This window comes from Cibotium barometz, chromosome 54 (genome assembly GCF_041138505.1).
Source record: "Cibotium barometz isolate CiBa-2024 chromosome 54, ASM4113850v1, whole genome shotgun sequence".
Taxonomy (NCBI): domain Eukaryota; kingdom Viridiplantae; phylum Streptophyta; class Polypodiopsida; order Cyatheales; family Cibotiaceae; genus Cibotium; species Cibotium barometz.
This window is the reverse complement of record NC_141099.1, coordinates 30345177-30372535: the sequence shown is the minus strand read 5'-3', so window position 1 is coordinate 30372535 and position 27359 is coordinate 30345177. Positions and strand designations below refer to the sequence as shown.

At 38.7% G+C, this 27359-nt stretch overlaps 1 protein-coding gene across 2 annotated transcripts; it reads left to right on the top strand.

Annotated features, from left to right (window-relative positions):
- Positions 1 to 9840: 9840 nt before the first annotated feature.
- On the top strand, positions 9841 to 14046 carry LOC147608031 (beta-glucosidase 42-like). Of its 2 annotated transcripts, none has more exons than XM_086789979.1 (13): positions 9841 to 10070; positions 10587 to 10653; positions 10840 to 10898; positions 11076 to 11151; positions 11267 to 11341; positions 11451 to 11538; positions 11683 to 11932; positions 12056 to 12171; positions 12321 to 12541; positions 12674 to 12705; positions 12811 to 12913; positions 13021 to 13082; positions 13238 to 13397. In XM_086789979.1, the coding sequence occupies exons 1-13, from the start codon at positions 9930 to 9932 to the stop codon at positions 13247 to 13249; spliced, it is 1302 nt and encodes a 433-aa protein (XP_086646105.1). In that variant the 5' UTR covers positions 9841 to 9929; the 3' UTR covers positions 13250 to 13397. The 2 variants fall into 2 exon arrangements, with proteins under 2 accessions (XP_086646105.1, XP_086646104.1); XM_086789978.1 differs by having other exon boundaries at positions 9843 to 10070; positions 13021 to 13129; positions 13238 to 14046.
- The last annotated feature ends 13313 nt before the right edge of the window (positions 14047 to 27359 follow it).

Genomic DNA, 27359 nt, shown 5'->3' with positions numbered 1-27359 from the left:
CCAAAAAACTCATTGTTTTAAGAGCTAAAACAAGATCTCTATTGGAGCACTGATTTTATGGTCCTCCACAAATCCATTTAAAAAAAGCTTCAAGGCGATGTTAGAGCAGTGTGTCGACTTACGTTTCAAACCCATAAACTCAACATGAGTTTTTTTAGTCACACCTTGATCTCAATTTTACCACAGTTATGCCTTTTCCACCCTCAAAACCCTTGGGGGTAGATAGAATTAGAGAGATTTGCACTCAGTTAGCTCAACTTGTGTTTCTCTCAAATGTCAAGGTGACTGATAATTTGTGAATGCATGTTGCTCTGCTATGCATGTTTTTTTTGGCCATTGAAGGCTCCAAGTTGAAGCTTATCAAATGATGGAGTGTGGGTTGAAAAATCAAGCCTCCATCAAAGATTGGACGTGGAGAAGACGAGAAAATTGACTAAAATAATGAACATGATGATTAACACTAATCATGATTTTAAAAATAAATTAAACTAAATTAATTTACCATTAAATATTTCACTAAAATAGTTCTGAATTTCTTTCCAAAAAATATCTTAATTAATATCTAAATCAATATTTCAAAAAATATAACAATAAAAAATAATATTTTCTATTTAAATAAAATTATTATAAATTAAAATTAAAATTTTCAAAATATCTAAATAATTAAAACCTTTATTTAAAAATAAATATTATTTATTAAAAAAATTAAACTAATCTATTTAAAGTAAATAAACTATTCTTTATAAAATATTTAAAAAACTTAATTACCTAGAGCTAATAAAGAAATCACTGAGAAAGGGGGAGGAGAGAAAACTTTCGTATGATAGAAAAATCCCTAAGAAAGGGGGAGCTAATAAAAAAGCACTAAGAAAGGGGGAAGAGAGAGAACTTTCGTATGATAGAAAATGAAGGAGAGTCATGGTTTAGGTGTAAGGGTTCTATCGTATGTTATCTCTTATGGTATGATAGATTCTTACCCAAGCCATGGCTAACTCATTCAAGCTTTAAAAAATTTAGGTAAGGCCAAGGGCACCCTTTAAAGGATCTTATCACAAAAAGGAGTTTCCAAAGATGTCATACAACTTTATTTGTAAGTATAACTGGACCTAGCTTAAGGCTCAAGATCAAGCCGTTTGTATGCTAGAACACAATGGTTGTATTGTCGCATCATCTGGTGTAATGGTAGTATTATGGATTTTATAGAAGGATAAAAGAATAGGCCATGGAGCATTGGACACTACGTTACATAAATTCAAAATTTTGGTTACAATTTGACGTTTTATGGAAATATTTGTTGTATAGGAATTTTACTCGAAGTCTATCGTATGATATATTATATCATATGATATATCCTATTGTACGATAGAGTATGGGTGTTCATGATGGGTTTGTAGGCACTATTGATTTTGAATGCCTTGTGGTATGTGTGCTTGATTCTCTGGAATAATGAAATGAACCAAATTCATGATCTACTCACTATTTTCATTTGTCTCATTTGATTTTTATTTATTAGCTCCACTTTCTAGTTCCTTTGAATTCTTGCTTTCTTGAGGAAAAACTCTAACTCATTAAATAAGGAGCTCTTACAAAACATAAGCTATGGTTGTGGGGCTATAAACCTATAAGCCTTAACTCCAAATCTGTCACCATATCCTAGAAAGACATTTTTTTATGCTATATCATCAAGCTTATCTCTCTTTTTTGTTGGAACATGAAAATAGGCTTGACATCCAAAAATCCTTAAACGTGAAACATCTAGTTTAACCCCTATCCAGACTTGATAAGGAGTGATTTGATGTAGCAGAGAGGTGTATAGCATGTTTTGAACATAACAAGTAGTGGAAAGTGCCTCTCAATAAGAATTTAGAATATTGTAGCCTTTATCATGGATCAATCTGCATCCATTATGGTCTTATTCTTTCTCTCTACTTTACCATTTTGTTCTAGAGTGTAGGGAACTATTGTTGGAATTAGGGTTAGGGTTACACACAAGATAGAGAAGCTTGAGAGCACACAAAATCACTAGATTAGAATGAACAAATGTGTGCCAGATACAAAAGATAAGTACGCATCCCAAAATGAGTAGATAAGAGGGTGTACATACACACACGGGAAAAAACCTCCTAGTGAGGGAAAAAGTGCCCAGCGGTCCTAAGTGTGTTCACACACAACATCACTACCATATAATGCTACAAATCCCCCCTAGAGTGATGATGTGAACATGTACAAGATATGGCCGATCAATCCTGAAAATGCAGTAAGCCCAAAGCTTTACGAAAAGCTTTGAACTTTTCACGACGAGGAAGAGCCTTCGTGAATAAATCTACCATGTTGTCATGTGTAGGCACATAGACCAAGCTGATCTCTACTATACAGAGAGTATTTTCCTAAAGTAGTGGTAATGCACTTCAATGTGCTTAGTGCGAGCATGAAACACTGGGTTTCCCGGCTAATACAGTCTGGTTGTCAGTGAAAATCGTAGTGCTAGACGACTATTCAACACCCAAATCAGCCACCATAAGATGTCTGAGCCCCACACACACTCAACTGTAGCTGTAAAAGCTACCCTGTGCTCAACTTCACAGCTGGAAGTGGCCACTGTAGGTTGCTTCTTGTTACTGAGCCATGATATACATGAATCACCAAGGCAAAAGCAAAACCCACTAGTGGACACTCGTGTGTCATAACATCCAGCCCAATCTGAATCACTAAAAGCATGCAGCTGTGACTCACCCTCCTTTGGATAAAATAATCCAAATACTGAATGCCCTGTAAATAGCAAAAAACTCTCTTAACAACTTGCCAATGCTTCGTACTTGGGCTATGCATAAATTTTCTCAACTATGAGACCGCATACTGTATATCTGGCCTCGTGTTGCACACATAAAGAAGGGATCCAATAGCCTGCTGATACAAACTAGCATCAAAGGAGTCCCCTGCATATTGAAGACTAAGTCGAGTACCTGTCTCTATAGGAGGTTTACAGTCTTCAAGATTAAACCTCTTCAATAGCTTCTGTATATATTTAGACTGCAGCATAACAATACCATCATTGCGCTGCTGCATAAACTGAATCCCCAAATAGTAATACAAGGGCCCCAAATCTAACATCTCAAACGATGACTGCAAATCAACCTTAAAGGCTAAAATCTGATCTATATCGGGTCTCGTGAGAGCAGCATGTCATCAACGTATAGAATAATGACCAAAAATGTGTCCTTACTCCTCTTCACATAAAGGGTACTCTCTATTGGACTGTTGTGCAAAAATCATTTGCAACCAAGTATGTATGAATCTTCTCATACCATGTTCTAGGAGCCTGCTTAAGGCCATAAAGAGCCTTTTTCAACTTGCATACTTTAGACTCCTCTCCTTTCCATATAGCAAAACTAGGAGGCTGCGATACATACACCTCCTCATGTAAATCACCATTAAAGAATGTATTCTTAATGTCCTACTGATGTGCATTCCACCCATGATGTGCTACCAAAGCAATGAGACACCTAATGGTAGTCATACAAGATGTGGGTGCAAAGGTCTCATCATAATCAATGCCCTTTTGTGGGCATACCCCTTTGTAACAAGTCTGGCCTTATAACGATTAATGCTACCATATGCTTTGCGTTTTAACTTGTAAACCCACTTAGTACCAATGGCCTTCTTGCAATGAGGTAGATGTATCAAATACCAGGTGTTATTCTTGAGTATAGAGTTATACTCATCCTACATAGCATGCATCCAATGATCATCATCTTGTGCTTCCTCAAAGGAAACAGGTTCCTCCTCATTACATAAAGTAGAAATGAGAACATGATCCACATAAGAATAATCTGCATGATGATAACCTGCGAGTTCTACTAGGTAAAGGAGCTGCGAACTTGATATCCCTCAGTGTCTGCAGCACAAGCCATTTTGGCATACGCCTAGATTCTTCTATGGCTGCTCTCTCCTCATCCACTACATCCTCAATAATTGCCTCATCAAAAGGTTGATTTGTAGGCTTATTTTGCACCTGCAAAGGCTGAATTGAATTTTAGCACTTGGTTGAACATTCAATTGCTCTACATATGGTTGCCCTCCATTAAACAAAGGTAGGAGCGAATCAAACATGTTCTGTGAGCATACATTCTACTATTTTTTGCATGAAAGCATGGGCTGAACTGCGTTTTCAACAAAAACAACATCTCTACTTACCAAAATCCGCTTTGAGGCCGGATGGTAGAGTCTATATCCCTTGCTTTTTGAATTGATCCCACAAATATGCATTTAACTGCCTTATCATCAAGCTTACTGTGTTGTTGCTCAGGCATAAGAGCATAAGCAAGACAACCAAAAACATGCAAATGAGCCACAGAAGGCTTCCTGCCATACCATGCTTCATAAGGAGTTTTAGACTGCAAGGCCTTAGTAGGGCATTTGTTCAACACATAGTTTGCGCACATAGTTGCACCTAACCAAAAACCATGAGGTAAATCTTGGGCTTTCACCATACATCGTGCCATCTCCATGAGAGACCTGCCATATATGCATGAAATTCCTTGGACATATACTCCCCCCCTCGATCTGAACGAAGGGTGCCAACTTTACATTCACATGCATTTTCAGCCATGGATACGAAGTGCCTAAAGCACATAAAAACCTCTGACTTCTGCTTTAATGGATGCACCCAGCTATATATGGAGTAATCATCAATAAAAGTGACAAAGTAGAGATATCCCCCAATAGATGGTGTCCTCACATAGGACCACATACATCACTATGTATAAGCTATAATTTCTTAACAGCTCTCACAGATCCATCCTTTAGAAATGATACCCGATGCATTTTACCAAGAATACACCCCTCACATACATGTCTAGTAGCGGTCTCAAGAATTGGCAACTCAGACAACATATCATATCTTTGAAGGCGTAACAAACTGCCATAATTCAGATGGCAAAATCGTGCATGCCATGACTGAGCAAGCATCATGTTGCAACTTCTCAAATACATCCATCTTGTATAGGCCATAAAACAAGGTACCTGATGCAATGATAGAATAACCATCATTTCTATCCTGAACTCTACATCTGTCATCCAAAAATTTCACCGTCGTCAAGCTTGACAAGGCTAAGGCTGAAACTAACAGCAAGTACTTCTTAATGCCTGGCACATATAAAACTTTAGAAAGAGTAAATGCACCCCCATTTGCAGCAGTGAGCACAACTCTACCAACTCCTTTGATAGGATATGAGGAACCATTTGCACATGTGATGGTTCTTACACTTAGGATAGACTCCAAAGATGAGAACAAAATTTTTTTGTGAAGTAATGTGCTTACTAGCACCACTGTCAAAGTACCAAGAATCCGACATGCCACTAACATCATGAACAGAAGAGTTATAACTGCAATGTACAGTCCATGCACAATCATCTTGAGCAAAACTTACAGATTGCTTCTTCTCTGCACTTGGTGCAAATGCATCACACAGCCATGCCTGATTCTTTCTTTTTCTCCTTCTCTAGCCTTTTCTTGCACTCATTTATGTAGTGCCCTGGTTTCCTACAGCAGTGGCACTTGCCCTTCTTTTTAGGCTTATCACCTTCTTTCTCTGCATCCTTACCTAAGGATTCTGATTTTGGCTTATAGCCACCATGCAAAGAAGCTTTACCTTTGCCTTTCTGATTGGCAATAAAAGCTCGGTCACCAACTCGCATAACAGATCCATCTTGCCTAGACTACTCTTCTTTGCAAGAGTACTAAAACCAGCTCATCAAATGTAAGGGAATTTAGATTTCCCTTCATCATGAGTCTAAGGGTAGAGGCAAAACTCTTATAAGAATTCGGTAATGCATTATTGAGAACTATGGGCACCAATGTACTATCAGGATATATCTCATTCACACTAGCAAGCTGCTCCTTAAAATCTTTGATCTTGGTCAAGAAGTTATCCATTGAGTCTCCCTCATTCATGTGCTCAGACTCCAACTGTTTGCACAAATATGCAACATGTGCTTCATTACTTCATTGTGCACCTGGTATAATGCAACAAGTGCATCCCATGCTTGTTTTGAAGTCTTACATGAATGAATATGAGGAATAATCCTTCGCTTCACAAAAAGTGCAAGCAATGCATGTGCCTGTGCATCTCTTCCATCCCATCTCGTTTGAGCAGCAGTGGGAGGTACCGATGGTGCATGTGGAGGAGCCACATCTGTAGTATCAGATTCTACTACAGATATACCTGCAGCACTTGGTTGCACTGGTAGTTGTGAAATAGGACGAGTTTCACTACCACTGACCACATTCCAAAGGCCTTTAGCAACCAGTACATGCCTCATCTCTGAATTATATTTGCAGGTGGGTGACCTTATCTATGATGCCATCTTAATGTTTCAAGTTGAGAAGTAGTAGAATTTACCACTATGACAACCTTTACTTGAGTCATTGTGACTTTTAAAGGGTATAGATTTCCTTGTTGGTGAAATTTTGACTCAATAATTCTATTTGATTCCAAGTTTACTTTTAATACACACAATCTGTGTAAAAGTCAATGTTATTTCCATTTGAGGTGATATCATTAGCTGAAAGTAAATTCTTTGCACACAATTTACTTTGTCAATTGTTATTACTTAACCATTTATTTATCTTCCCAACATCCAGATCATATCTTAGATTAACATCACTAAGTCTAATTTCTAGTTGCTTGATGAGAGAATCATATTAAAATCATATGTTGTGTTACCCCTATATTAAAATACCAAACACCATCATGATTTGTTTTATCATTCATATGAGACGTGGAAATTTTCTCTACTATGTTCAAACATTCATTTGCATGTGGGTACTATAAGCTTGTGTTTTTGGAAATCATATATATATATATATATATGTATTTTTATATACATACATATATATATATATATATATATATATATATATACATGTATATATATATATACATACATATATATATATATATATATATATATATATATATATATAATTTATATTTTATTGAAATCTACTTTTATTCTCTCTCTCTTTCTCTCTCTCTCTCTCTCTCTCTCTCTCTCTCCCCCAAGGCCTACCCCCATCTCACTCTCTCGTTGTCTCACCACTCACTCTCTCTCTCTCTCTCTCTCTCTCTCTCTCTCTCTCTCCCACACACACACACACACACACACTCTCTCTCTCTCTCTCTCTCTCTCTCTCTCTCTCTCTCACACACACACACACACACACACACACACACATGTACACACCTACACATGCACTAATACAAATGCACACTCTCTTCGCCCACACACACTCTCTCACACAAAGAAATTCTATGTCTTTGTCTTTGAGGGGAGAGGACATGTTGCGTTTAGAAGAGGCTCAAGTGTTAGGGTAGGGGAAAGTGAGAAGGGGTGTGATGGAAGAGGAGAGGAGCCACATGCTAGGCGAGAGAGAGAGAGAGAGAGAGGGGGGGGGGTGGAGGCCACATATTGGGGGAAGGTGGGAGAGAGAGGAGAGAGAGAGAGAGAGAGAGAGAGAGAGAGAGAGAGAGAGAGGGGGGGGTGGAGGCCACATATTGGGGGAAGGTGGGAGAGAGAGGAGTGTAGAGATAAGTTGAGAGAAGAAAATGTAAATAAATAATATAATACAAAACTTTAAAGATATATAATATATATGTATAAAATATATATAATATATATGTATAAAATATATAGAATACTAATATATATAATAACAATATATAAACATATAATATATATATATATATATATATATATATATATAATCTATATTAATATATTATAATATAATGTTATATATAGAATACATAAATTTAAATAATAAAATTAACTGTATGCCGCAACAAGGCATAGGTCAACTACTTGTGTGGCATTCAACGAAACGTTCTTGTGTTCTTATACTACCCAAGTAAAAAAATTTGAAGTATTTAAATTTCAATAGAGAAAAATACAATACACCAACACTAGGTTTTTTAAGCACTAAATAGATTACTGGAACGTTCGCTTGCGCTTCGTGCCGTCGACGACACCCTCCTATCCTTTCCATTCGATCCGGGCAGGCGTCGTGGACATGTTTTGATGGCGGATACATCTAGACCATGAGTGCATTCTTGGCTAGCCTCTTGTATATGTTTGTGCACAACCACCCTTTGATTTTGAGGACGAAATCATTGTAGGAGGGGATGGTTTGTAAAACGAAGTAGATTTGGTGTCAAATGCACATGGGGGATGGGGCCTAGGCACTTGGGCTTAGGGTCATTTACATATGTGCCTTTGGGAGCCTTGGGCTATATGATACATAGGACTCATGGGCTCATGGGCATTATGGGCATTGTACACTTTTATGATCATTTTGACTATTATCTTTCTTGGAACTCTCATGCCCAAGCTTTCATGGTGGACTTCTTCCTCTTGAGATGTTAGGATGGTGACCCACACCCATGTTGTCACTCCATACCTTGAGTGGCCAACCCTAGTTTCTTGAAATTTGTTTAGTTTATGTAGCATGCATGGGATTTACAAGCGACTTAAAATTTGATTGAAAAGTGGACTTGTAGTATTGCAAAAGGACATTATGAAGTTGTGATATGATGAGGAGTGTATAGGGTAATCGTTTTTCGTTTTTTTTTGGGTGGGGGGGAGGGAGTGCATGGGGTGATTGTTTCCTTTTTTCTTTTGTTTTTATTTTGGGGGGGGGGAGGTTTTATGTGAGTTTTTGCTATATATATATATATATATATCACAATGCTTGGAGAGAAAGGTTGATAATACTTATAAAAGTATGCTCTCAAAGTGCAAATATATATTATGTTTTGTATTAATGAATTAGCTTTTATCTTCCCCCCAAAGAATTACAATGTCTAATGGCCTACTAATGAAAATGACTTGGTGCCCAAAAAGATAGTAGAGAAAAAGACTATTAGCAACCTAGGTAAAGTTGAATTGAGACGCTTATAAATGACACATAAAGATTCCATCGTAAAAGTTAGTAATGGTGGTTAAGATATTGCCTTACAAAAAGTGTACTAAGAAGAATCACACACTCGATTTTGAAAATCTTACCATGGTCTTCAAAAAGTATGGGCATAGTAAGTGGGCTTTTTTATTGTATGGATGCCTCGGCTAATGTAAAGGGCCCAAATGCTCTTTTTATTGTATGAAATGAGGAGATTGGTTTGGGCCATGAGGGGGAGCATGTTATAGCTTTGTTTTTTTTAATAATGAGACATGAAGAATGGTCTAAGGAATGAGGAGATGGGTTTAGAAAGCTTACTTTTTCGAATAGTGAGACATGAAGAATGGTCTAACAATACGAGAAAAGTCTCGATTAAGGTGGGTTTAAAATGTTGAAATGGTGATACTTGATAAGCATGAGAAAAGCCTGTGTTCTTGGGAGAGACTAGAGGTTGATTGTGGGTTTAAAATGTTGAAGTGGTGATCCTTGATAAGCATCTGTGTTCTTGGAGAGTTGACTAGGACGGAGAGGACATTATAATTATGGATTTAATTCAAATATATTAGCCTAGGGCGTGCAAAGCATAGCAATTGAAGTAGGTCGCATGACCATGTCCCAAGGCTTCAAGGCAGAAGGATCTTGGAAGGAGGGGCCGTGGTTGAAACTTGAAAATCAAAGGTTTGACAAGTCCCTCCCTTGAAAGGGTCTTTGTGTGACTGGTCAACCCGTGCGCTACCGGCAATAGCCGGTAGATGCACCTTCTGTCTTTCTTGCAGCAATGCCCGACACGTGGCGGTGAGTCCGTCCCACCACACCATGGCTCTCTATTTGGGTTTATTAAAAAACATCCGTTTAATTCAAATTTATTCCAATACCAGCTTGCTTTGCTTTTCCTTCTTCTTCTTGTTTCCACCTTCATCTCCACCAACTCTCGGCCTTTCGTCTGCGTCTTGTTGTTCTTGTTTGTGTAACCATGGCGCCCCCCTTCGGCTCGTATGAAGCTGACGACTTCGACTTCTACGTCCCACCTCCCCCTCCCAGCTCCAACAAACCCCTCTCCAGATCTGATTTCCCGCATACCTTCATCTTCGGAGCCGCCACCGCTGCCTATCAGGTTTGCATCTCTCGTTTCTGCTTTACCTGCTACTCATGCCTTCCCTATGCTCGTGGCACAGGTCACACTTGGGATTGGTACTCAAATCTCGCCCCAATGCTCTAAAAACTCCGGCCGTATCAATTGCTCGAGATGCTTGCCTATGTTCGTGGCACGTGTGTCTGTGTATGGTGTGAGAAGGTCACATGCTTCTCTCACATGCATTGGTTGCTTATGTTCATTGCACAGTTGTATGGTGTAAGAAGATCACATGTGTGTGCGCACGCGCGCATGTCTGTCTCTCATGTGTCTGTTTGTTTTGGGGCCATTCGAGTTGTATCTATCAGACAAGCTCTTGTGCACACACAACTCCAATGCCATTCGAGTTGTATCTATCAGACAAGCTCTTGTGCATACACAACTCCAATGCCATATGCGCCTTATGTGTATTGCATCATTATGCCTTATGTGTATTGGATCATTATGTGTTCATTGGAAGCCACACGTGTGTAATTTGCACCTTGATAATGTTGGCAGGTGGAAGGAGCCACAACAGAGGGTGGCAGAGGCCCTAGCATCTGGGATACCTTCACTCGTTTGCCAAGTAAGCTAACATCGATACAATGATGTCTTTGATCTATCAATACTTACCTCTCACCAAAGTATGGACACATGCATGCATACATACATGTATGTACTTGATTCTGATCACAGTACATGAAAATACATGCATACATATACCTAGGAAAAGCATATCATGATATTTATTTTGGTCCATGGATGACTGCAGACAAAGTTGCAGATGGGAAAAATGGAGACATTGCCACAGACCAATACCACCGTTATGAGGTCTGCTAAATACCGCCCATGTATATCTTCTCGTGTTCCATGTTTTACCAGCTTGCAAGTGCTTCCTTTCCATTACAGGAGACTGACTGTGAAAGCTTTTCAGTCCAGCCTTTAGGTGAGACTGTAGATGAGACCTACACTGATTCATTTTCTTTCGATGATCGTGTATGTCTTCAGGAAGACATCAATTTGATGCAACAAATTGGATTTGATTCATATAGATTCTCTATCTCTTGGTCAAGAATCTTTCCTGGTGAGGAAACCTGCTTACAGGCCCCTCTAATCACTTCAAAACTGGTGGTTTTTGAGCTAATCTCATGCAAGTCACAGTATCTCAAGCATTGTATCATATCTTGTGAGCTTTACAGATGGGCTAAGTACCTCATTAAACAAGGAAGGCATTGCATATTACAACAACCTGATTGATGCCCTGTTGTCAAAAGGTGAGCCCTAGTTCATGTCAGCGCTGCCCTATGTTTTAGGAGCATATCTTAGCATATCTTGGATTTTTGACAGCAGGCTAATTTTTTTGTGAGTTCTTTTGTCATTCAGGAATCAAGCCATTTGTCACTTTGTATCATTGGGACCTTCCACAAGCACTTCAGGACACAATAGGGGGTTGGCTTAGTCCTGAGATAGTGTAAGTTTAATAACCCTTATAGATAGACTAGGCTACAGATTGCCTCATTGTAGAGAAGAGTCAATCAATACCATTGATGTGATAAGTCTTGGTGACTGCTGTGTATTTTGCACTCAACATTTGCACTTTGATTGTTTTTGGCAGAAAACACTTTGCAGTTTTTGCTGAAACGTGCTTCAATGAGTTTGGAGACCGTGTGAAGGACTGGGTAACACTCAATGAGCCATTGAGATTTTCCTTTTTTGGTCATGGCATTGGCATACATGCACCCGGAAGGACCTCGAACAGAGCAAGGTCTGCTGAGGGGGACTCATCCATAGAACCTTACCAAGTTGGGCATAATGCCTTGCTAGCTCATGCGACTGCCGTTGACATTTACAACCGGAAATTCAAGGTACAGAGAGGCCCAAGTTTTCTCAAAAAGGGGGGGGAAAAGGACTTTATATAAGGTTTGCACACACACATTCAAGTTTGTGTTTTTATGAGCTTCCACAATATTAGATATGCTTGATGGCAGGCAAAACAAGGTGGGATTATAGGCATTGCCGTGGATTCGGAGTGGGGGGAACCTCTCACAAACTCGAAGGAAGACATGGAAGCAGCACAAAGGCACCTTGAATTTCATCTTGGATGGTAAAGAAGCTCATCTTGGCTATATGACTAATTGCATTCCTCATATAGATTGCAATGAGAACCAATTATGGGTCTTTTCTTTATTGTACAACATCACTGTGCACCTCTTGTAGGAAACACTTCAGACATCTAAAGCCTTTTCTGTGCAGGTTTTTGGACCCCATTTTCTTTGGTGACTATCCCTCCTCAATGAGACAAGCAGCCGGTGATAGGTTGCCAAAGTTCACCCCAGATGAGCAAGCTTTCTTGAAGAACTCTCTAGACTTTGTTGGCATCAACCATTACACAACAAGATACATAGTCCCGGCCAACCCGAACCCCAAGGCAATCTATGGTGGTTGGTTTGATGATATCAGAACCACAAGGATAGGTGAGTCCAGCCAAACATAATTTCTTGATATAACTTGATTTAAAGAATTTAGCCGAGACAACTTTTGTACATGCATGGAAGGGTATTAAGATGCATGGCTGAATTTGAAGCTGTTTTTTGTCTTGATTGCAGCTGAGGTGGATGGGAAACCAATTGGAGATAAGGTATAACATTGCTTTTTTTACGTTGAGATGGAGGCATTATGTCACTTCTTTAGGCTTAAAGTGAAGGCAAGGCTAACCTTGAAATTCTTATGATTTATCTTGCAGGGTGCATCTCATTGGATGTATATTGTGCCATGGGGGCTTAGAAAGCTGGTCAATTGGGTAACTGAGAGATATGACAGGCCTCCGATCTACATCACAGAGAATGGTAAGCTCTTACTCGGCATTTTGTTTTGATAGATTTCAAGCATTTGTATTCAATGTATGAAAGATCAAGCCTTTTTGACACTATTGGAACTTGTGTTGGTCCTATAGGCATGGATGATGAAGATTGCCCCTCAAAATCAGTTGAAGAGTTTGTGCATGACACACAGAGGGTACATTTCTATCAGGATTACTTGGCAGCTCTTGCCCAATCCATTAGGTACTTGTTTGTCAATGCAATGTGGCATGTGATAATACATCCATTTTGCTTCCTAAAAGTGGTTTCTTTTTGTCTTTGACATGGCAATGCTCAATTCAATCCAAACAGGGAGGGCGCTGACGTCCGCGGCTACTTTGCATGGTCTCTGATGGACAACCTCGAATGGGAGTCTGGATTTACAAAGCGGTTTGGGCTCATATTTGTGGACTACAGCAACCTCAAGAGGCATCCAAAGGACTCAGCCCAGTGGTTCAGCAGATTTTTCAAACATGAGCCCTCTTGGAGACAGAGCTACATCCATGACTTCATGATGAACCATGCATACATGAAGCTCACAAGCCCCCGGGAGGATAAACACATCACAATTGTAAACTAACAAGGCTTTCAATGAGGATGTGTCAGAAAACTTGGCCACATCGCCCCATCAGCTCTCTCGCCTGCCCTCCTTAAATTCTACGCTGGCCTCCATACCCCTTCCCTCTTCCTTGTCAGCCGCCGTTCTTGAAGGCCTGAGAAAGTGGGCCAGAAGAGCAACCTCCAACGCTGGCAGCGCCTCCTCCTCTACTCATTCTCCTGCGGTGGTTTTGGAGAGGACGTCGTCTCGCAACAACTGACTATTTTATCAGTGTGTATCTGCAAATATATACGAGTCTTCTTTTCCATTTTTAATATTCTTTTGTTTTGCCAATTCTGATTCATATTGTATTCTACCTTATCTGGATCTAGTTGAAAGTATGAATACTTCCTTGATCCACAGTAACATGCTTTTACCCTACTCAACAAGCTACTTTTTGAAAGTATAAATAGTCTCCCAATATCATATTGAATCCTATCAACATGATGTATACATACTTAATGTGAGTAGGTGACTCACATTGCAATGTGAATATAGCACCAAAATATTTCTTTGCTATTAATTAATTAGTTTGTCAAGGGCTTAACTTTAGGTGGAAAAAAAAACCTTAGGCCAAAGTGGAGGAAAAAAACCTTAGGCTCAAGTGAAAGAACGTGATTTTTCTAGATTGTTCTCACCGCCTCAATCTCGTTGGCTAATAGGTCTATAAAAAGGCTTTTTGTTGCTAAGTTTCCTAAGGCAGTGAGCCTCACTGGTAGAGTCAAATGGGTGGTAAGGAGAAAGACACGGTTCAGAAACGTTCTTTTAAAAAAAATGATTTGAATGATCACACGCAGTTTGAATCGAGAGAGAGAGAGAGAGAGAGAGAGAGAGAGAGAGAGAGAGACGATGTCTGCAGTTTGAATAAGAGAAAGATGATGTATGCAGTTTGAATAAAGAGAGAGAGAGAGACGACCTTTGATTTGGACGATCATGCTCGAATTTTTTTTAATTACTTTGAATCGCTGAGGTTTGTGACCTTAGACATTTCATTAATTAGTGCCCGCTTGTGAATAGGGGACTAGTAGTCAATTTGTGTTGTGAAAAAGGGGCTAGTCTTTGTGACCTTAGACATTTCATTAATTAGTGCCCGCTTGTGAATAGGGGACTAGTAGTCAATTTGTGTTGTGAAAAAGGGGCTAGTCTTTGAAAATTAAATAGCAACTAACTACATTAAAAAATAGACCTTACTTTAGGACAATCATCGTATATAATAATCTTGCAAACAAACCCTAATCTATCTCACTCGGAGAGGGCAAACCTCTCTCTCCTCAGAGTGTGTTAGTAGCTGCAATATTGGGTTGGTTGCATAGTATCCAGTTTGCTAATAAAGAGAAAAACTCTCTTTCTCTCCATCTCTGTAGAAGCAGGAATATCGGCTTGTTCTCTCTCTTCTAATTTGCAAATAAATGCCACTCATTGTAAATTTGTCTATGTGATTTTTTAACTTAACTCTTCCCTCAGTTTAGTGAATTGAGAGCTTTGAAAATTCAAGAGAAAGTAGAGCCATTAGCTTTAGCTATAGAAAGTAGTGGCATATTCACTCCATGGGTATTAACTAATTAATGTCCCTACTCGGGCAGTAATTAATTATTGATAAGCTAAGGTTTCTAACTTAATATTAGGTTGAAAATAAAATCTCTTGAGGCAACTTAAACGTAAGATTGATCAAGCCGCCAAACTCTAAGGGGCAAACTTAAGGAGTAAGGAATATTCATACCAAATTTCAACGTTGGTGCCCTATTCACTTAAATTATAAAGTAAGCATATTAATTAAAGTAAACACGTAGCTTTAATTATTAATAGCCAAAGGCCTTAAGCCTTGGGGAGGGGTACCACAAGGTGTCCCCCTCACCCATCTCATCCTCCTCCTCCTGTCCTTCTACTTCCCATTTGTTTGATGCTTCGTGGAGAGAGAGAGAGAGAGAGAGAGAGAGAGAGAGAGAGAGAGCTCCAGCCAGATAAATCTAAGGACAATGCTATATATATTATGTACAACATACATGTATCAGTCTCATAACCTATCGACACACACACACACACACACAAAAGAAGAGAAAGAGAGTTTGCATGACTCACACCTTGCTCTTAAAATCAATGAAGGACTTAAAGAGTGAAGGATTTATTCTTGAAGGTCATATATATATATATATATATATATATATATATATATATATATATATACATATACATATACATACACAGATATACATACATACATACATACATATATATATATATATACATATATATACATATATACATGTGTATACATATATACATATACACATATGTATACATATGTATATATGTATATACATATATACATACATACATACATATATATGTGTGTGTGTGTGTGTGTGTATATATATATATATATGTATATGTGTATATATATATACACACACACACACACACATATATATATGTATATGTATATATGTACACACACACACACACACACACACACATATATATATATATAGAGAGAGAGAGAGACATGTGCTACAATCGTCCACATCAATTTTTACTCAACATTCGCCACATGCAAGCTATGGGTGCCATGCAATATGTTGTAGATTTTATTTCCCAACTTTAAAAATGCATGAAGGGGGGTTTATTAGAATACCTCTTTCCAATGTGAGTAAATCTATTCACTTGACTTGATGCATATGTTTCCATTGTGAGTAAGTGACTCACAAGTTACTTACCTTAATCGTCTTAAGTATCTTGTAGTAACAATTGAGGAGGCATCTTTGACTATGCGCAAAATGATACCATACAACAATCCACTTGTATAGGTTTTGTAATCTCTTGTGCACTCGTATGTGGTCATGGAGTATGGTTGTGTAACTTGGAAAGAGAAGCTAGTGGGATATGCACGTGTGACGGTGGATGCAAGTTACTAGTAGATACGGTAGTGTGATGTGGCATGCCGCCACCTTGGTTTCCATGAAGTTTCGGTTGCGCTTTCGCTTGTGCATGACCAAGTCGCACAGTCGGGCAGCCTTTGACAACTCACGGCACGTGTTGTCAACGTGTGGAAAAACACTTCACTCGCTTATAAGCAGACGCGCTAGCACCGGCTTCTCCTCATTGCCCGATCCGGCTACTGATTCAGCTCTCCTCTCTCTCACCCTGTACTCTCTCTCTCTCTCTCACACACACACTCACTCTCACTCTCTCTCTCCCCCCCCCCTCTCTCTCTCTCTCTCTCTCTCACCCGTGTATGGAGCTGATGCTTGCTCTGCAGGAATCACAGAGCGTGATCACAGCTTGGCGGACTCCTCTGCTCTTCCTGGTGGTGCAGGTCCTCATCTTCCTCATCATCCATCTCGACGCCAACTCCTCCTCCTCCTCCTCCTCTTCCTCTGCTTCCGACGGTGATGAGCAGCACGACTTCTTGCCCACATCGGCCAATCAGCTCTCGCGCCTGCCCTCCTCCTTTAATTCTACACTGGTCTCAATACCCCTTCCCTCTTCCTTGTCAGCTTCCGTTCTCGTAGGCCTGAGAAAGTGGGCCCCAAGAGCAAGTCAAGATTGGTCCCATGTGGAGGTTGCTATCAAACCTAAACCTTTGAAGTAATTGGTCATATGGCTTATCAAGCTAGTGAGTGGTCTAGCGTTTATTGTTTGAGTGAGGTTTTCTTCCCCATGGTCCAATATCTCTTCCATCAATTCCAAATCAGAGAAAGTGTTGCTACTTGTTGAGAGTATTGGGCCCTATACCACACTAAATCTTATTCCCGCGACGAAGAGGGGCCCAAGACACCTCTAAATCTCTCTTAAACATGCTCGGATCGCAACTACATATCATTACAAGCTATTTCAGGACTAGAGAGATGTTTCAGTTTTTGTTTTTTTATTTTTTTGGTGTGAGAGAAACTTGTCCAAGCAATTTTAAACACTTTGGGAAGGATTGTGCATGCACTTTTTTTAGTCTGACCAAAGGGCTCCTAGAGGGTTTCCTATAGTGGGTCAACTATGAGAAATTACAAGTGTTTTTTAATTTTTTTGTAAAGTGTGCCAAATTGATCACAAATGGCCAAAAACCTATATAATAGACAAGCTTGTGCATGTACTTTTAAAAAAATTTCTAATATTAAATTTTTCCCCCAACTAGCCGTATCTTTTTTCTTTTTCCTTTTTTATTTTTGCTTTTCTTTCTTTTTTATTTTTTACTTTTTACTTCTACGATTTTTGGTTTTCGGTTTGTGGACAGTTTTCGATTTTACAACTACTCGAAAAGGGGTAGTCAGGGTTTTTGGATTTTTTCAAGATTTCCTTTTTGACTTGGGACCTAAAGCCTGCAGCATTAAATGCGGCCAACCAAAAGACTTACAACTTGTTGCCAAATTATAGATAAATCAAGGTAGGTTAATTTGTATAATTATCACTAATACAAAAATTCAAAAAACCTACAAAATACAAAAATTCATATGGTTTGCAAATCCTACCCCAAATCGTTGTTTCTAACCCAATTTCTCCGTGTAAGAAGTCAAAATTGGGGTAAACCCTATGTCTGAAAACCAATTTCAAGGTCTATTTCACCTAATTCATTAAATGTAAAGTCTAATTTACTATTTTTTTATGTATGAAATTGAAAAAGAATAAAAAAATACAAAAATTGACCCAAAAACTTGAATTGTAAAAATTAAAGGCCATACAGTTTTAGGATAACATGAAAAACTAAACACAAAATTCCTAAGATAGCAAAAGAATGCAATGAAAACAAGAATGCGTAGAAAAATCAAAGCTGTTTTGAGATTTCCTATCTACTCTTTTCTTGTAAAAAATCAAAAATTAATATCAATTTAGCCATTCACAAGCTTTTTAAAGTGCATCGTTGCTATGTAGTAGGGCTATTCCCCAACAGCGACACCACTTATGGGAAGCCCTAGCAACATAGAAAGAACATAGGAAACAACCTAATTTTATGTGGTTTTTGCCCAACCACACTCGAGAGCATAAATAGTTAAACCGAGAAACAAGTTTACCATGGCCTAGTACACAAACGCATAGTCGGGGTGTGTCACTCACCTTATGAAAGCTGGGTTCCTGGTATTCTCATAGGAGACGATGTTATCATGCAGCCACACTCGAAAGCTCCACTCTGTTCGCCCCCCACCACCACCGCACTCTAATGGAAGCTTGACCCTCCTCATCACTCAATCTTATATGCTCACTCTCTCTCACATACACGCAAGCGCTTAAGCATACATAAGAGTTTAAACAAGGAAAAGGCAAGCAAGTAATAGTACAGGAGAGTAGAGAAGAAGAGCACTCTATTAGCTTATGCATCAAACAAGCAAAAGGCAAGCAAGTAATAGTATAGGAGAGTAGAGAAGAAGCAAACCCTATTAGCTTATGCATCAAAGAATGAGTGGTGAGAGTTACATTTTTCCTCTTATGTGTGATTGCTAGGGTTTACACTCTTGGGTGATTGAAGTTAAAAATTAGATCTTAGGGTTCATTCGGCCATGAGCTTGTGCAAACACCTAATCCATAAATAGTACTCTCCCCCTAAGATCTCATGGCTTACCTTTATTAGACAAGCATTGATCACACATGCAAGCAATGAAATTCGACGTTTCCAGCGACTTCGACCAAAATTGTCGAAGATGGTAAGGTAGTCGGCATTGACAACATAGAGGCCTCCAGAAAGGGTTAACAGATGTGCTCTTTCTCTTTTGTTGAGCTTAGAGCCTCCTAATCCTTATAAAACTTGCAACCCAGTGATAAAGCTATTTTTATTATTTGTTTTTGTCTGTGAATTCCTAGCGCTCAATCTCTACAACTTACTGCAGATGATGATGATCTACCCTACGTTATTATAACTAAGATAAGCCTATGTGGTGATAGTAGATTCCATGTCTATCGTGCTCAATCTCTATAGCCCAACGATCTTGTTGTACTACCCTATGCGCTTAGAGCTTAGATGAGCCTCTCTACCCTCCATGCTTAGAGCTGAGATGAGCCTCTCTACAGCTCGATGATCTTGTTGCACTGCCTTGCACGCTTAGAGCCAAGACGAGCCTATGATGTGCTCATCATTGCTTGCCCTCTTGTATGCCCTGTGTGAGTGCATGCCATCACCAGCACTATTGTAATTGCCATCTCTTCAACTATGGCTATGCTTATATGCTTGAATGGGTCTAGATCAAGAGTCTTGAAAAGCTCCTTGGTTAATGATAGTTTGATCACATAGGAGGAGGAAGTAGAACTGGAAGAAGATGCTTGATCAAACTAGGTTTAATATATGTTATGGTATACTTAGTGCTGATACAACAACATGCTATTGGAATTAGGGTTAGGGTTGCAACAATGTGCACACATAAGATAGAGAAGCTTGAGAGCACACAAACTCACTAGATAAGAATGAACAAATGTGTGCCAGATACAAAAGATAAGTACACACCCCAAAATGAGTAGATAAGAGGGTGCACATACGCATGAGGAAAAAACCTCCTAGAGTGAGGGAAAAAGTGCCCCAACGGTCCTAAGTGTGTTCACACACATCACTACCATATAATGCTACACATGCCTCACATGCTTGTCTCCATCTTTAATAAGCATTATAAATGAGAATATGTAAGGTCTGATGTAAGCATCAATAGGTTGATGGTGCTCCATAATGGTATACTTGATTGCAATGACACCAGTGAGTGAGAATGCTTAAGGCCTTGTACACCATCATGGCCAATGGTCGAGGGAGGTGCCATCCAGGCTGTATTTTCAAGACACTTTATTTTGTAGAATGGTCCCAAATTTTCACCAACTTAGCAAGAAGAATGGATTCTACAGAATGCTGACATGTCATAAGAATGCACGATCTTGTACACCTTACCACAGAAGAAACTAGTTTTCCAAGTTCTATAACTACCAACTTTCTAAGGCAATCTACTACCAGATTCCGAATACCCTCTTCATCGCTTTCACAATGACTGAAGAGGAGGGATAAAATCTTATCTAGATCTCAAGTTCTTTTAGCTCTATTTTCCCAACTTCATCCCAATGCTCTTATAATGACCTCTTTCAAACGAATGCATCAAAATATGGGCTGACTGTCAATTTGATGATCAACTCAATGCTAGATTTACTGATCTTGTCACTATAAATGGTAACAAGTACTGCATTTAATGTAAACAAGGAGGCTTTCCTTGTTGGCAAGACTCGATTTGCCTTTCTCAAGAATGTACTCAATTCTATGATAACTTATTCTAATACACATGAGAGATCAATCCTCAAAGGAGACTCTACAATTGTTGAAAATGCCTTAACAGCAATGAGACATATTAATTGGCGCTTGCATAGACTTGTCTGCCAATAACAAAGTCATCATTTGTGTGTTCTACTAGTCAGCTTCTTTTCTAAGATGTCCTTATATATTACAGTAACTAAATATGAATATTGCATTCCCAATTTAGTTTACCTCCCATTAGGGTTACTGACGCTTGTTTAAAGGTTAGAAGGAACCTTGTGGTATATGGTGCACACACTACTAGTTACCACCACTGGATTGAGTTTGATTCCTAGCAAGGTTGACTATTAGGGTCTAGCCTTTTGATTTTAACTAGTTATTTCTTAAGATTAGGGTCTAGCCTTTTGATTTTAATTAAATCTATCAATTTTGTATCTAAGTCTATACACTCTTGTATCAAGATTTCATTGAAATGCATTTAGTTTACACAAGTCTCCACCAACACTACATATTCTACACCTTTCTTAATAAAGAACATGTACCAAAATATTGATTTTCCCTGTTTGGCTCCCTTCTCAAGAAAATTTACCTTTTCTTTGTAACTATTCTTGTCCAACTGTCTTGCCCTCTATGCAAACTTTTGCAAGTAATTAACAAGAATTGTAAGATAAGTTGAGACATTGAGTATTGACATCAATTGTTGCACTCTAATCTCTTGCTATGGTTGATTTGCATAAGAACTTCAATCTTTGCAAACTTTCTTCATAAAAAATTGTACCAAATTCAATCTACACTCCAATCTCTTTATAATCTATAGTCTACATAGTAAATTTGCATAATTCTGTAACAAAATTATAAATCTACTCGAATCTGAATAGAATTAAAATCTACAGACTATTTTAATGAAATCTTTGCACAGTTTGCAAACTACATTGTAATCTGTACACTCTTTGATGAGAATTGTACCAGGACTTGCACAACAACCAAAAGTTTCCTACCAAGACTCCCCAAAAACTAGGCAAGTGTGAAAGAAACTAGGCTTTATGAATACATTTGATGAAAAGAACCACTAATCAAGAGGATTTAGTAAGAAATTTCAAACAAGACTACTCTAAAAATAGCTAGAAACCTTAATTAAGAAAATCAAGATTCTCCCAAATTTGTTCATAAATTAGGGTTTTTTAATCTATGATTAGTATATACCCAAAAATGATTACCATTAATTTCACTACTAATCTACTTAAAACAAGATCAAAAGAAAATCTAAAAATTATGTAAAAGCACCAACCCAAAATGGATTAAGTACTAATCACTCCCTAATCAAAACATTAAGATCTAAGCCGCCTGGCATGAGCTCTGATACCAATGCAATGAAGGGAATCTATGGCCTCTGACACCAATGAACTGAAGGGATCATAACTCGATCATAACCAAGTTGAGATATGGGAAATGGATCTAAGCCATATCCATGAGAAGCTATGGTTAACTCACACATGAAAGGTCATAGGCTAGCTCCCATGAAGGGATCATAACCAAGTTGAGATATGGGAAATGGATCTAAGCCATATCCATGAGAAGCTATGGTTAACTCACACATGAAAGGTCATAGGCTAGCTCCCATGAAAGCCTAAGGGTGGAAGTTCCATGTACTCCAAGAAGACAAGATGTCTATCATATCAAATGATCAAGAAGATATCAAAAAGTGTACAATAGGCCTAGTGTTGGTACCTTTTATAGTCCTAAGTCCCACATGCCATCACACCACGTTTGTAAATGTCCCTAAGTCCTGTGTATCAAGGCTCATCCCCCATGTGCATGTGCATCCTAAAATCCTTTGTTACACCAACAGACCTCAAAGATTTAAAAATTTAAGGGAGTTGTGGATACCGTACATCATCTTAGATTTTAAGAGTTCTGTAGACCACTTATCAAGGATAGGCCATTCTAAAGAACCCAAAGAAGGACCTCGAGCTAATTCTAGACTACCATATTCATTGACAGTGGTAGGAATAACATAATTAAATTTGGTTTAAAAAAATCTCACTTAAAAGAGATGCACTAGATTTCTTAACAAACATAAGCTTGCCTACAATCACGTGAAAAGCCTTAAATAACCCTCTCACGCTCTTCACATGTTGGTTTGTTTACAAAAATGATAGGCAAAATTATTAAATAATATTAGATTTAACAACACTAATATCAGCATAAAAAACATTAAAGACATACAATTACAAGGGAATATAGGATTCCTAATGTTGGGACCAAGTTTTAAGTCATGAACAGTGAAGACACGTTTATGGGGTAGCCACTAGACCATTCTTCCGTGTTTCTTTAAACCCAAGTAGATTTCCTTTCTAGTGATTCTATACTACACCACGATGGAAAACTCGATGTGGACCTATAGCCTGAGGCTATATGTATACCCAAGAGTACTTGTTGAATGTTGATGCTTGCCAATGAGAATTATCATCTTTGACATTTATGAAGAAGAATTGAAGTAATAGACTCTCTAGGGAATCTTTGTGAATCTATGGAAGCCATTGGACATCAAAAGAGAAAAAATACCTAATTTTGGATCCCTACAAATGGACACGATAGAAATAAACCATTCGATCTTCTATGCATGTCACATAACACTAAAGGTCGGAGATGAGAAGTCGGAGAATAATAAAGAAAATTACTAAGAGAATATGAAAACGGAAAAAATTGAAGGATTTCTATGAGTAAAGAGACTTGATTGGAAATACTTTTTTGACCATATATTGGTGCAAGAGGAACTTTCAAGAGGAATGGGACTTTTTTTAGTTAGGATAATTTTTTTGAATTTTGGGGGGTCACCTTTTGTGCGAGTCCAAATGTGGGTCTGTTTGGGACATCATAGCATAGCGGAGGCTACACTCCAACCCATACACTTGTCAATCCGTGAATACAACCCGGTTAGCGCATAGAGGCTATCCCGAATGGGAGAAGAAGAATTAACCACACACTAATGACCTCTAGTCCTACTCAATCCTTCTCAACACTCAAGCAATCAATCTTACATAATCAAAGCATCAAGATTAGGCTACACTTAAGCACACAAATGCAACTTATGCAAGGAACCTAATATGCAAAGAGCTATCACACAAGCCTCAACTACACATTATTTCAAGCACAAGCTTCATCACAAGCACTCTATAACTCACAAATCAAAACATCATTAAGAAATCTAGATTAGCAAGAGTGTAGACCAAAACCTCATATCATTGAAAATGTAAAGAATAGAAAGTACATGATTGAAACAAGAATGGAGATGGAGAGCCTTGGGAGAGCACTTGAGAAGGAGCTATGGAGCAAGCTCTCTCTATGAGCCTCTCAACCAAATGACCAAAGACCTCTGTAGCTCTCAAATGAGCTACCTTTTATACAAAAATTCTAGAACTCTCAAAAGTTCCCATGTGGGATTATTGTCAAGCCCCCTCCCACATTCATCTACAACTTTGAACTCTTTTCAAGAGCCCTAAGTGTCTTTTTTGTTGCATCCTTGTATTGATCTTCATTTGTCATGCAACACTCCCCCCTTCCTATTTTGCGCACGTCCTCGAGCGCGGTAGTAGCAAGAGCTGCAACAAAAAAAGAATGGATACATTAAAGTCTTTTATTGAAAAAGAAAAGAAAAGAAAAGAAAAATCAGCAATGATGATTTCACACGTGAGTATACAAGTGCAAGGCTGATTAAAGTTTTAATGAGTCCTAAAATAGGTGAGTAAAGACTAGTCAAAGTGAGACTTAAGTAGTAGATAATGCTATGCAAAGGCAAGTGTGCTTTGTACACCGCCGGTTATGACCGTAGTCTCAATGTCCTACCAGTATGTAAGTTACTCCTAAATGGCATACCTACTCCTAAATATGAGCAAAGGTGATTGGAACTCTCATTTTTTTTTTGGATATGTGTGTAGAAGTTGATGAAGATTAAGGTTCTATCCCAAAGAGACCCAAGCAATGGCCAAGAGACCTCCGCCAAGAGAATCTAAAGACCGCTAAGTATCTCAAGGGCGACAGACCCTTTTTCTTTCTGTTATGACCTAAGGAGTACCCCTTGAAGATGAAAGCATCGGTCTTGAGGGCCCATAGTGTACCCCCGAGTCCTACCAACATCTATCAAGGCGATAGATTCCTCAAAGTTCTTCTTCTGAAGTTTTTAGACATCAGTGTTCACCCCATGGAAACCAAGGCATCGGCCCCAAGGTGCTAAGACAACCTCAGGTCCTACCAAGCATTTCACATGGCGGTAGACACTTCATGTCTCAATTCACTTTGTATATATATATATATTTTTAGGGTATATTTTCATAAATTTTTATGACTCCTAGCACCTAGCTCATATCTAAGAGGTAACTACCACTAGGGATAACTAATATACCTTGAAAACATAAGTACTTGGCATACTCCATTGGTATATATCCTACACTGTCTTTAAATAGAAATATCTTTTACTAAGTCTTCTAAGACTCTAGAACTCTCTCAACATATTTTAACAACTAGTCAAAAACTCAAACCAGCCAATATTGTGTGAACATGCAAACCATATATTCGAAAGATAAAAGCACTTAAAGAAATAAAGATTAAGATTTGAATACACCTGTTGTAGTGCCCTGTTGATGTTGTTCATTTGCATTGATGCATTGCTGATTTTGTGCAGATTACTCCTCCTTGATCTTTGTAAGCGTAGCATGTCTCCCCCCTTCCTAATTTGTTTGCACGATAGGTGGACTATTGGGGCGTGTTTGATGCTTTTGTTTTTTACGGAGATCTCTGCAAAATTTTTATTAACAAACACGAAAAGAAAAGAAAAAAAATAAAATTTGCCATTGGTGCCAAACACCGAATATAGCCGAGGGAAAAAACCCAGTGGGAGAAAAGTGTCCTGGCTTGTCGATCTTATTGTGAAGTCGTTGAACTTACCCTTGCGCTGGTGGTGGAGATTATCTCAAAAAGAACATAATCCTTTAAAGGCGTAAGGCACTATTCAAACATTGATCTACCAAAGAGCTTCATTTGTAGTGCTAATGCCTTATCTTTGGTTTTAGGTATGTCCTTCTTGGGTGGGAATTTTATCAATTGTCGAGGAATTTGAGCAAGATAAGAGGATTTAGGCATTGAAATGCTAGAATCTATGCTCAAATGAGACCCATGTGAAGTTGGATGGGTCTTAGGTACACCAATTGATGATTGAATTATGTAACAAGGAGAAATCGGGACAACAGGTGTTTCAATACATGTTTTAGGAAGATCAACACCAGTAGATTTGTAGGTGCTATTACAACCACCTATCTTATCTTGAAGAGTTTGTGTTGATTTCTTTTGTACCCACTGATATGGAAAATCAAGGGTGGCTCTTGTAACCTTTTTGAAACATTCTTTTACCCTTAGCAAAGCATGGCATTCTGGAAGCCAAATTGCTACCTTGTGCTTTAAGAACCTGTTTTGGGACCCATCGACGAGTAACAATCCGAGGTTTAGGCTTGGAAATGATGTGCTTCTTAAGAGGCTTAGCAACTGGACTAGATGGTACAAGTTTGTACGCATATTTGGGTAGCCACATTGATAATTCCTTCTTGCCCGGCCTTCTTTGAGCAGCAACTAGAGTAGTTGGAACATGCCAGCCATGGCCCTCACTTGAGTACTCATCAATTATCCACATCATTTGTGTTGGAGCTTGTGTCTCTTTCTTATCAGCATCATTAACAGATTTGAGTGTTAAATTCTCAACTGAGACGTCCTCGACATGCATAGCTGTTGTTTTGGATGTATCCCTATAGTACAAATGATCTAGAAGAGCACGTGGTTGTACCATTCATATAGGTATAATGTCATATCCATTTGAGTCACAGAATTGAATTGGCTTCGGTAAAGCACATGTCGATAATGTTGCAAGGACATGACTCCATTCTAATGGATCAATTAAATGCTCAGGGAAGGGTTGTGGAATGTATGCCTCATCTGATACACTTCGATTACCCTTAAGTCTCTCAGTGTTGAAATCCCTACATGAGGCTCCGCACATCCATAGATCTTCTCGCCCCTCTGATAATGTAACTCTTGAGCCCTCGGATGAAGCGGAATCAAACTCATCTATTGGAGACCTTGTTACATCACGATATGAGTGATTCCTTAGGTTGACCCTTGTGATGACAGAATCATGTCGGAGGTACAAATAATTGTATCCCCAATCTTGAATCATTTGAAATTGTCGCATGAATGGTCTACCCAATATCACTTCGTAGTTTGGATGTTTTCCAAAATCCACTACTGCAAAGGTGTGCTCATATTCAATCCCACATGTGGTTACCATTATGTTCTCAAGCAGCCCAAGGGGATGTTCTAAGCTTCCATCTGCTAGCTGCAAGCGCATCCTTGTACTTCTAATAGCTGGTTTGCCCCACTTTTCCCAAATGGACCTTGTCACAATGCCCACTCCTGCACCACTATCAAGTATTGCAGTTGAAGATACTTTTCGCACTGCTAATGGGAGGGTAGCATTTCCCTGATCGTCTTCACAAAATTTTCCTACTTTGTTGATAGGAACTGGCATTACATGCTTTGTCTCAGGGTGTATAGTACACTCATGGTGACCCTTTTGTAGCAATACC